Below are 12,795 nucleotides of genomic sequence, written 5' to 3'. Positions count from 1 at the left end.
CAGGCCAGGCCCCAGACACACACCAGGGGGTTGGAGACTGCATTGTGTGAGGGCAGCCACAGCCCTTTCAGGTGTGAGTGACAACTCCTCCTCTCCCTCCTAGCACAGATGGCTCATCAAGAAATGCATACTACACCCCAGCTCCCTTTGTGTCACTGTCTAGTGAGAGGTGCAACCAGCCCAACTGTCAAACTGACCCAGACAGGGAATCCACAAACAGGCAGAGTCACAGAACTGGTTTAAGCAAGAAAATGCTCACTTTCTAAAAGTGGCATTTTCAAACACACAATCTGAAAATCAACTTTACTAAAAGATGTATTTTAAAATTTTGAGCTCAGAGACCCCAAACTCCACATGTCCATCCGCTCCCAAAGAGAACCTGCACTTTAATCAGATTTAAAGGTAGCCCCCATGTTAACCTATGGAAGGGACAGGCCTTGCAACAGTGAAAAACGACTTTAGCAGTATTTCACTGTCAGGACATATAAAACACATTACATGTCCTACCTTAACCATCCAATGCACCCTGCCCTTGTGGCTACCTAGGGCCTACTTTAGGTTTGCCTTACATGTAAGAAAAAGGAAGGTTTATGCCTACCAAGTGGGTACACTTGCCAAGTCGAATTTACAGTTTACAGCTGCATACATAGACACTGCAGTGGCAGGTCTCAGCCATGTTTACAGAGCTACTTATGTGGGTGGCACAACCAGTGCTGCAAGCCCACTAGTAGCATTTAATTTACAGGCCCTGGGCACCTCTAGTGCACTGTACCAGGGACTTACTAGTAAATCAAATATGTCAATCATGGATGAACCAATTACATACACATTTTGTATAGGAGCACTTACACTTTAAGCACTGGTTAGCAGTGGTAAAGTGCCCAGAGTAACAAGAACAGCAAACACAGAGTCCAGCACACATCAACAACCTGGGAAACAGAGGAAATAATTTAAGGGAGACCACGCCAAGGATGAAAAGTCTAACAAAAAGGAAATACCGAACATTAAAAATCGGGTGATCAGTTACTTCCCATTTTATGTTTCCTCAATTCCCTCTGAAAAATAATACCATAGATTATAGACAAAACGGCAAAAATGTTAAATGTGCGAATTTGGGAGGAAGGTACAAATTACAGGGTTTTATCTGAGAAGGTTTTTAAATGCGATCTGACTTTATACGAATCGGCTCTACAGCCACGATTCTGTCAATGTTAAATATCGATGTGAAATTATCTTCTCACACTGTGGACATGCAGATTCCTGCCAATTGTTTGTACAACAAGAGTACTTCTGCTTTCTTACATTTTCTAGTATGGCCTCTATGACCACTGGGAAATGGGTAGTTTAATATCTGGTGATAGATTATAAATGGGCTGCCATTTGTCAGCTTGCCACCATTCATATGGAATAACTGGCTCTCTAGCCCTAAATTCATACAAAAAGTTATTGTTACTATAATGCATTCAGATAAACCTATCAATTACCAAGCATCCCATCAGACATTTCAGGAATGGAGAATATTTCACAACATCTAAAAGACCAATAGAATTACTTTAACAATGTCAATACCTAAAAAGTCACATACAGAAACTCTGGGTAAATCTCACAAAGCAGTCATCCTTCACATACCATTTAAGAATCTCACCCACAGTTAAATCTATAATAGAACCTACGTTTTGGGGAAAGCTGCAACTTGTGCGTGCACATACTCAGAGTGGTCTCCACTAATTCATAAAAAATGATGCAAGGCCTTCAAGCAGAGATGTCCTACTTCCCTGACTATTTATATTCCTGTTATTTTTATGTTTGAATATTTTCTGCTTGCAGCAAGAATACTCCGAAAACTCAAATGCAATGGTAATGAAAAAATAAAAACGTCTCATAATTATCCTTTCAAGGTGAACATGACAACTCAAAAACGAAATGTACTTATATAAAACGTCTTCACAAACAGAAATCAAACAAGAAGAAAACTACTGCTACTGATGGCCGATCCAAACTCGAGAAAAGAGGTATTCATGAAGTCTCTTCTAGCCGTTGTACACAAAGATCCCCAGTCCCAGATCAAGATAAGAGATAACAGCTCACCAGTGACCTCCAATCAAAACAGGAAGTAAACGTTAAAATAAAGCATTATGAACCACCACCCAATTCTTTAGGCCTTAAAAAAAAAGGTTTCATTTTTCTGACTAAATATGTAACATTTCCCCAAATTCAACACATGCTTCAGATATTTGCAGCACCTTCTCAAAATCTACCAGTGAGTAAATGAGATTTTACAATTCACTTTCTACAACAGCAAATATTCTTCCGTTCGTCTTGATTTCTATATAAAACCCATTAATATATTTCAACTTGATGCTTGAATGTGTACCTGCATCACTAAACATTTACTTATGTCATGCCTGTCTTTTTCATCACCTCTCTCACTCTCAACCTGAGCACCTGACTTTGTTTGCAACAGTGCCTCCGGCCCTTTATCGCTTTTCTCATCCCATCCCTCTACCTCTGGATCTCCCTAGCCCCACTATCAGTATATTTCGGCAGATTTCAGTTTGTCTCTCTACATCTGCCTTTCACAACATTCGTCTATCTCAATGTGCATCTGTCTCAAAACTACTCTCCTCCCTTCCTTGCAGTGCAGTTCTCCCCCTGCGTCTCACATTCTTTGGGAACCGTCCAGCAGCAGTCACAAGACTGACAGCTTGCTCATAGATGCTACCATCACAAAGGAAGGGAAGAAAGATCTACCTTTTCTCTTCTTTATCTGGAAAGTGAAATGGGTCCCTGTTCAGGTAACCGGGAACCTACTACTATACTCAAAATTGGTTGCTCTCAATTTGAGGAAGGAAGGAAGAATATATTCAGGGGCAGGAATAGACAGGGTATACAAGTGAACTCACAGAGACAGACACTGTACGTGCAATTTCTATAGAGCAGCAGCATTTATCATGGATGGAGTTCAGTCTGCTCCTCAACAGCTAGTGCACTAGTCCTCAGGCCCCTCTAAACTCCTGCACCTGGGCATGCCCAGCAGGGAGTACACATTTAAAAACAGAAGTGGTGGGCGATTCAAAGGGGAGATTGTGCAAAACTGCAAAGCAGAAGGGGGCGCAGCATCAATATATAACTTTTTACACAAGGAATAGCTCTCACAAAGGAAAGTAGCACATTATAATAAAAAAATAGAGCTTTAGTTTTTAGCAGTATACCACACATCTACTTAAGGCCACTACAATTGTACAGTGCCCGATTTAGTATATATACATTGGGATTCCTTCTTTGGAGAGTTTCAGCCAGCCGTAACAGCTGCTTGGGAAAGCAAATAAGGAAACCACCACAGCTTCTTAGACAGTTCAACTGACTTGAAGCTGCAGTGGATCTGACAGGTATACAGGTAGCTAGTAGATGAGTCTCCAGAAACTGAGGCAGTTTATAGTGCACGCAAAAGGAAGCCCCACCTTAATGTCTGTAATAAGCAAAGCATATCTTGGAGGAATATGATTCTGTGATAAATTCTCTCATCAGAACATTATGGCCTGACTTAAACAAGTCTACTCCAGTATAGAAATGGGTTTTGCCCAAAACAGATTTTTCTGCTACACCAAAGGTCCATTCTTTGTCCAAGGTTACAGCACATGTAAGGAAGTAATGCAATTGATCTTGTTACAAAAGTATGTTTTTGATTCAGTCTTTTCTTATAGTGCACCCAACATCATACCCAATTTTCCAAGATGGACTGCTTGTTCTATTGCAAAATGGCATCTTCTGAATGTAGTCCTGAAAACAAAGAATAGATCTATTAACAAAAAGTCAACAGCAAAGATTCAATCAAGCTTAGCATTTCCTTAAATGTTTCTAAAGCCGTATGCCATTCAGCCATATGGGGTTCTCTCCTGCCACAGCTTCACAGCATTAAACATGCAGTATGTTTAAAGCTTTCAAAATGTAGTACTACGAATAGTATACCATGTCCATAACCATATCAGTACTTACAAAAAGCCCACCATGACAATGTCATGCACTTAAAGTATGTGTCTCCAGCTCCCAATACATCACTAATATAGGACTGCAAGAAGTTCAACAGATGCAGCATTAATAGTTTGGCTCAAAGGAGAAGGTGTTAACATTCTAGTATAATATGATGAAAATCAACATTGTATGAGGTATTAAAAGTGGCTTCTTCGGGAGGCTGTGTGCCTTAGTAGGTACAGCTGCCATAATCAGAAAGACAACCATTCATGATATTATACAAAGATAAGTGAAGCGCTTGAGAATTCTGTGGACTGAGGAAAAATTACAACCATTGGAAAAAGTTGATGAATACAAAAAGATACACTAAGTCCAGAAAATAAGTGTCAGAAATCAGCCTCAGATTCGGGCTTTTCCCGAAGTCAGGCCTACAGAAAAACATCAGGGAACAAAAGACTTGGAGATGGGACATCCTTCCCAAGCAGCTGAACTGCAGCAGTGGTATGGAAAACACTCACACACAGGCCTGGAAGCTCTGGAATATAGGTACCTGGAGACTGGACAGCCATTGTGGGTAGAGCTCCGCCAGTTGGGCTAGTAGGACATGTTACTTATCTTTGTTAACGCCTTATTTGTTAGAGACTATATCAAGCTGCAGATTCCTTACCCATAAATTCGCCCCAGGTGTCAGACTGGATCAGTAAGATTTTCGTGAGCAGAACCCATGAGCGCCATTAGGTGGCATTGATCGGCTCCGCGTCTGTCATCGGCATCATCCATGGCAGATATTTCATCACATAGCCTAAATAGGTGCCAACCAGATGCAATGACATCAGTTTCTTTCCACAACTTTTCTCGCCATAAGCCCGAAGCCATGAAGAACACTGACTACTGTGCATCAAAACTGAGGCCCTGAAAGGGAGTGCCTGACCCTAGAAATCAATTCGCAAAGCGGGGAGGATGGGTGGGTAGGTGTTAAATTAAAGGATCTTCAGCTAGATATAGTCTCTACCAGATAAGGCGTTACCGAGGTTAAGTAACTTGTCCATTTTATAGACACTTTTAGCTGCAGATTCCTTACCTTTGAATAGATATCCAAGCAATACTGTCCCCGGAGGTGGGTCTGCAAACCAAGTTCAGACTAAAAAGTCCTACAGGACTGAAATGGCAAAGTGCCCATCCCTATGGACCGGACTGTCCAGGCAGTAGTATTTAGTAAACTTGTGTAGAGATGCTCACATTGCCGCCTAACAGATGCCAAGGACTGGAACTTCACATGCTAACGCAGTGGTCGCAGCTTTAGCTCAGGTAGAATGAGTGCGCAAACACTCAGGGAGCCAGTGCGTAGCAGATAGTAATGCAGAGTACTACCCATCTGGAGATGGTCTGCATCTGCACTGCCCAACCCTTCTTCACACTCACATACCCTACAAAGAGTTGTTCATCCACCTGGAACTCTCTTGTACAATAAAGGAAGAACACCAACAATCTTTTTTGGGTCAAGGCTTTGGAGTTTCTCCTCTTCCTTAGAAACATGTTGGGGTACATAAAAAGTAGGCAAGGTGATGTATTGGCCTACATGAAAGGGTGTGATCATGTTCGACAGAAAAGAGGCCCTAGTCCTAAGCACTACTTGTCAAGCTAGATAGAAGGGTAGGGCGGCTTAGGTGACAGTGCCTTCAGCTCACTCACTCTGAGGGCAGATATAAATGCTAAACCTATGCACAATACGAGACTTAAAGAAGTTTGATCAGGCAAACTCAAAAAGCAGAAACAGCAGACAAACATCCCTCAAGAGTGCCCAGAGCAGAGCCACAATCGGAAATGGAAAGAATAAACAATAGGACCTCAGAGGGACAAAAAGGGGGTCAACAGACTTGTCTGTGCGCCATGCCACCAATTACCTCCAACAACAGGCATATACCATTTTGGTGGAGGGACGCCTACCTGCCAAAATGACGTTACAGACGCCAGGAGGACAGTCAAAGGCTATCAAATGCTGCCGCTCAAACACCACATCAGAAGAAAGAGAGGGGACCGGTTTGGGTGTAGAAACCTCCCCTGCTGCTGCGACTGAAGATCCCCACAAAGGAAAAGTCTGATCAGAGGATCAATGAACATTCTCAGCAGCTCAGGATGCCAGACTCTCCATGCCCAGTCAGTAACCACAAGGATTATTTGGGACCGGTTGTTCCTGATGTTCTTGAGAAATCTGGGTAGGAGTGCTATGGGCAGAAAGGCATACAGAATGACTGAACTCAACTCAAGATGAAGTGTCTCCATCAATTGCTGCCTTCGAAACTGCTGACATTGCATGTTCTCAGCGGAGGCGAACAGATCTAGCTATGGCTCTCGCCAGTGCTGAAAGAGACCTTGTGCCTCCTCCGTATGGAGACACTATTTGTGATCCACTAGGCATTTTCAGCTGAGTTTGTCCAATATGGCATTCAGAGAGCCTGCAAGATGTTGACCCTCCAGGGATATGTCATGATGTTCCAGCCGCATCCAGAGTTACAAAGCCTCTTAACAAAGGACACATGACCCCCTCCCCTCACTGTCTGTTGCAGTACCACAGGATGGTGGTGCTGTCCATGAACACATGCACCATCTTACCCTCGATAGGGGGAAGAAAGGCTTTCAATGTCAGCCGGATTGCACAGAGCTCCAACAGGTTGATGTGGAGTTCTGTTTCCGTCGGAGACCAGACGCCTCTAAACTCCACCTCTCCCAAATGATGACAACACCCCAGGAGTGAAGCATCTGTCACTACTATCAGATCTGGTCGGAGTAGGGAGAGGGATCTGCTTCTGACCCAAATATGGCTTGTTAACCACCACTGCAGATCTTTCACAGCTCCCTCCAAGATCAGGACCTTGTTGGAGAGATTCTCCTGATGCTGCGCCCACTGGAACTTCAGGTCCCACTGCAGAACCCACATATGCCATTTGGCTTGTGTCACCAGCAGGATGCAGGAGACCATAAGGCACAGCAGCCTCAAAGTCAATCTCACCGAAATCCAGGACAGAGATTGAAACATTGGTATCGTAGCCTGAAAATCCTGTTTTTGCTGCTCGGGAGGATAGGCCCGAAAATGCACTGCGTCCATAACAGCTTAGATGAAAAGGAGCATCTGGGAGGGACTCAGGTGTGACTTTGGCATGTTTAGAGTGAACCCCAGCGAATTCAGGAGGTCTGCCGAAGTCTGGAGTTAGGAGATGACAGCCTGGGGGCAAGCCCGTCTTCAAAAGCCAGTCGTCGAGCTAGGCAAAGACTGGACCACTGATTTCTACAGATGCGCTGCAACCATCTCCTTGGTGAACACCCAAGGGGCACTGTTAAGGCCAAACGGGAACACAGTGAACTTAAACTACTTGTGGCCTACTGTGAACCGCAGGTAACGTTTGTGGGCAGGCAGGACAAGAAAATAAAAATAAGCATCCTGCAAGTCCAACGCAACCATCCACTCTCATGGATCCAGGACAGATAGAACCTGAGCCAATGTGAGCATCTTGGACTTCTTCCAGAGGAACAGCTAGTGGGACCAAAGGTCTGGGATAGGGCAAATACCCTTGTCCTTTTTAGGCACTAGAAAGTAGTGGGAATAGCAGCCACAGCCTACTTCTGGCACAGGGACCCTCTCGTTGACTCCCTTGGCCAAGAGAACAGCATCTTCCTCGCAGAGAAGGGACAAATGATCCTCTGTCATCCTGTAGGGTGGTGATATTGATGGAGGGGTAGTCGTGAAGGAGAGAGAGTACTGCTTCAGACTATCTGCAAGACCATCCTGCCTGACATAATGAATTGCCAGCGGAGCAGGTAATGGTGAATCCTGCCACCAAATGGCCTATGGTGGAGGGGAGTCAGATTAGGAAGGTTTAGAGGTTGCTGCAAAATACGTCCTCAGACAGGCGGGGTGTCTCAGGGCCATTATAGAAAAAAAAATACTCTGCCTAGCGATTCTGTCGTGTCCAGAGCACTAAAAATTGTGAACGTTGCCCCATCTCTCCCATCTGTACCGCCTGAGTACAGCCCAGGCCTCCTCCAGGACCAGTGGCAGCACTTGCGCAACCGTATCCCACAGTATGTGTCAATAACTGTACAAAAGGCACGCGGTGTTCACAGCAATGCAAGGCAGACGGAAGTAAACATCCTTCCAAGTGAGTCCAACCTTTTCGATTCTCTGTCTGGGAGAGTGAAAGGGAATGTGCCATGGGAGATAGAGGCTTTGACCACCAAGCTCTCGGGGTGGGGTGTTGCGTTATGAAACTTGGGTCCACAGCTGCGGGCGATGGCGGCGGGCAATCATTTTTTTCACAGGTGCCCCTGTGCTGGGTTTGGACCAGGTACCCAATAGGACATCAGTAAGTGAATCATTTAACTGGAGCAGGGGTTCGGAGGAGGAAAGCCCTGGTTGCAGCATCTCTGTCAAGAGGTTAGTCTTGACGGCCACTGATGGCAGTTGAAGTTCCAGGCCATCCTCACCACCATAAGAAGCTCCCTCCTCCGTAGCCATGATAGGGGGAGAAAAATGCCAATACTTGGAAAAGAATCCAGTCTGCTGGCCTCATCAAATTCTTCATTTCTGTCCATTTCTTAGTGGGGTTGGTATTCTAACGGATCCAGCATGCCCTTCCATTCATACCAATAACCTAACCCATAGGTTAAGGGCTCAGGACCTGAACGAGGAGGCAAAGCCCCTGCCAGTTCCAAGGTCGCCCATCCGGCTCCGTGTCGGAGTCAGCGATGACAATGGGATAGCACCACCCATGGGCGTGGACTGCACCGGGAGAGTCGTGTCAGGACCGGCGTCAGGGAATGTCGAGATGGTACGATCGGTGCCAGTCCAGATCTGGTCCTCGGAGCCGAGGCCGAAGCTGTCAGTGCTGAACCCAAAGGGGCCCCCTCTAACTCCCCAAGCACTGAAGGCGCTCCAGCAGGGCCGGGCTTCCCGACAATGAGGCACATGGCCTCACAGAACTCTCGGAAATGGGCAGGGGTCAGCCCGGCTCCAAAAACTTGGAGGCATGGAGTTGGTCCAGGGGCAGGTTCCACATAATGAGGCCTAGAGCGTGGAGGCTCCCTGATCTAGTCAGGCGACGGACTAGAAGTCGAGGAACACTTCAACTTCTTCGATTTTTGCTTGTGCTGCTACTTACTCAATCCAGGGACCTTTACTCAAGCAGGACATCGAATTGCGTGGAGTCAAGTGCTGGGCCGCCATCAGCTTCAGGGACCGCTCCCTCAAAGCTTTCGGACACATGGGCTGGCGGTCGGAGCATGACTTCTGGTCATGGTCACGCTCCACACACCAAAGAGACACAAGGATCAGTCACGGACATCGCCCAATGACAGGACCCGTTGGGCTGAAATCCAGTCTTCCTAGGGGATATTCTTTGACGCACCAGGAGTAAAAGTGGAAAAGGACTAGACAAAAGCACCCTTCTGAGTTTTGTGCCTTGGAGAGGTTAATGGCAATTACAGATGTGATTCAAATATGTTCTGTGGTTTCTGATTTACAAACCCAAAAGTCCAGCAAGTACTTGTGAACATCGGGTGCTGAACCATGCTGACATCAGAACCTCACCTGTCTCTCGCTCTACTCACCCCTCTTTTTCCCCAGAGTAGCATTAGCCTCATGTTGTCTCTCTTCATGCTGAGGATATGCTATCCTGTGGAGGGAGAAGCATTATCTCTGCACTTTAGAAACCAGGACTAACCTTGAGTTATAATAAGCCCAGGGGTAAATATTGCACAGGTATCATGTGGGCAGAAACACTAGAGCAGAATCAGAATTATTTTAGACAACACAGAAATGTGATTTTACGTCTTTAGCATTAATGCTGGTATGATGGTATGATTCATAACTAACCATGTAAGAATTCTCTGTAAGCCTCAATATAGAACAATCATAAACAAGCACTAATAAAAAAAGAAACAAAAAAAACTAAGTCTTACGTGAATGTGCTAACGCATGCCTGTGTCTGTGCGCATTAGCAGGATGAAGTCAGATGTATGGCTTTGGCAATATTAGAAGTATCATTAATGGCTCATGAAGCTTATGGCTCATTAAGCTCACTTTTTTGTTCTGGTTTTGTTGGTCTTCATATGTCCAAACTATCCCTTGTATCATGGAAGGGTACGGTCTGGAAAGAACTGTGTTGGGTCCTCTTTCACTGCAGGGAATATGTTCTATGTGATCAGAATTAGTTGAAGGTGGTAATTGCAGGGCTCATATTTTTCCAGACGGTTTAGTGCTGGCTTCTCCAATAAGTAGTTTGGGAGCTATAGGTAGCTTTCCAACTACCTGTGAACAGCTACCTGTGTGTTGTTCAGTCTACTAAAGCAAAAGCTTTTGCTTGGCGGAATTAATATGTGTATCCCAAAACTGAAAAGCCTGTATTCAAGGAAACATAAATATGTATATTTTCAGAACTCAAACTCTTAGGGCCTGATTAAGAGTATGGGTTGTAATTATCTCATGATAAATAACAATGTAGGGAAGTCCTCCTTTCTGCCCTTGCCACCCACATTTTTTGGACTGATACTGGTAGTTACTAACTTGGAAACTGCCCTGGGCTCTGATAACCAGGCCCAGGGCCAGTGTTCTGCCCTTAAAAGTATATGGTGCTTGGAATAATTAGAATTGGCCAAGACACCCTACTGTAAGGCCTTGGTATATAACAGAGCAGGGAGGTTTCGGGACCCCAGTGGACTTAATGCACTTATGTGTGCACTGTTGTGATACCTAATGCCATTTTAAAGCCAAAACGATGTCCAAATTCGACTTTGGAATTAAAGGTAGTTCCAAAGTCCAATACTACCTTTTTACTACATACAGTCCACCCCTAAGGTCTTCCCCTAGGAGCCTCAAGGGTAGGGGGTCTTGCTGCAGGGACAATATTAATAATCTTTTATATCTCTGGGGGGTGGGGGAGGACGGGGACTTTGGCTAGCAACATCATTCAATGTATAAAAATAAGGGTTTAAATAAATACAACAATCTGCTAAGGTCGGATTTATTAGAACTATTACAGGAAAGTTTTTTCGGAACTTACTATCCTGAAGTGACCTAAACCAGCCCTGTAGCAGCCTCTCCTTATTGGTCAGCCCTTTTACACCCTGACCCACATTTGCTCGCTGAATAGTTGTGAAGAGGCCCGAGGCTGAAACCAGACCACCATTTGGTGGAAGGAGATCTGCTTCCTGAAGAAGTCAGAGAGAGGAAGGGAGCAGGCGAGATAAACTAGACTTCAAAGGCAGGAGTCCAGAGGTCATAATCCCCAGGCCAGCCCACACATCTTTGATCCCCAGCCAGAAGGGTGCCCCCTGATTAGATTAGGAGAGGGTAAGGAAAGGGAGTATAGTCAGATGTTAGCCACAACTCTGGGTTGGGTTACACAGACACACAGTCCAAGGAGAGAATTTCTCCATTTTGATTTTTGAAGAATGACGCATTCTGGGTAAAAAATATGCCACACTTTGCACAGAGTGGTCATAGGAGAGGGAGGTAACATTACCCACCGCCACCCCAGAATTGAGGATAAATATAGCAGAGCTGCCAGCAGTCTTTGGAACAATGCCTTGAACAACAAGAGAAGATGGATTGCCTGGCTAGACCCTTGGCATGCACCAAAGACTGCTTGCACTCAGAAGGACTGCACCTACTGTGCTCCAAGGCTGCACACAAGAAAAGACAGTGCCTGTCTTAAAGGAAAACGATTGGACTTCCTAAGCAGCAACAAGTAGAAAAGTGTTGTAAGAAGCCACCTGTAACAGTCAAAGAGAGGACTACTCCAGTTGACAAGCTACACCTGGATTTTCCAGGACTGCCCATGTGCATTGTGTGAGATGGAGTCCTAGCCACCAGGTGGATTTCCAGAGCCTTTGAAATTGAAATCTTGGCCAGCACTAGAGGACTCTGATCTCGCCCACCCCCCCAAGAAACCATGAACCACCTGTCTGCAACGTGTTCCAGACCTCCAGAGGCACCTCTCAGGTCAGGGGCCCTTGGGAGTCCTTCCTGAGCCCTTAAATTCAAGCTTTTGAGCTCTTTGTGAACGAGCCTATTCGTTACGGAACTGCGCTACTCACATGAAGGAACAGCGTTAGCAGGTTCCAAACGTTCAGTCCGCGACTCCCAGACATTCTTCCCACCCCACGGACCACCGCCAGCAGAGCTATCCTTGCTCCAGCTGAACTCAAGCCCAGCGAATGGGACTCTTGGCACACTTCTGAGAAAGTACAAATTCAGAGGGACTTACCTAGAAATGTATCAACCCGTCCTCCATCGCGGTCGGCTGGAAGCTTTAGATTTGACTCTGTCCAGCGCAATCAGTTAGCCCGATTGATGCATTGGTCCTCATTACGAGGCTGGACGTCTTGAGAGTGCCAGAGGACTACCGTGAACAAGGTTCCCAACGGGCTGACGGCGGGCAGACTTGTGATCAGTCATGGTGGCACTAAGCCTAGTGCTGCCGTGCTGATCACAACTCCTGTTTCTGCCAGTCTTTCCATGGCAGGGACCCGGCAGGGCCACGGGGGCCCTGCCCAGCACTATCAGACTGCAAGCTGTCTGCTCTGTAGACAGAGTGCATTCCAAGGGTGCTGCTGTGCTACTGTATTGGCCTCCCTTAAGGGAGCCAAAGCCAATACTGTAGCACTGTTCCTGTCTGTCTGACCGGTGGGAACATCGTAATACGATGTTGCCACCTTCCCACCGGTCAGCCCGGCAGGAAAATCGTAATACGACCAGGTTAGGTGTGTGGGGTTCGAAATGAGCCCCTATATGCTTTTTAGGCACTAGACCTCAGTTTATTCTTTTAA

General features: G+C 45.7%; 1 protein-coding gene across 1 annotated transcript in view; it reads right to left on the bottom strand.

Annotated features, from left to right (window-relative positions):
- MOV10L1 (Mov10 like RNA helicase 1) overlaps window positions 1-12,795 on the bottom strand; it is a 933,047-nt gene that overhangs the window by 592,257 nt on the left and 327,995 nt on the right. Inside the window, exon 13 of the mRNA XM_069227566.1 lies at window positions 3,722-3,780. Coding sequence (XP_069083667.1) covers window positions 3,722-3,780 — 59 coding nt within the window. The remainder of the gene's footprint in view (window positions 1-3,721; window positions 3,781-12,795) is intronic.

This window comes from Pleurodeles waltl, chromosome 4_1 (genome assembly GCF_031143425.1).
Source record: "Pleurodeles waltl isolate 20211129_DDA chromosome 4_1, aPleWal1.hap1.20221129, whole genome shotgun sequence".
Classification (NCBI taxonomy): Eukaryota; Metazoa; Chordata; class Amphibia; order Caudata; family Salamandridae; genus Pleurodeles; species Pleurodeles waltl.
This window is presented reverse-complemented; position numbering and strand designations above follow the sequence as displayed.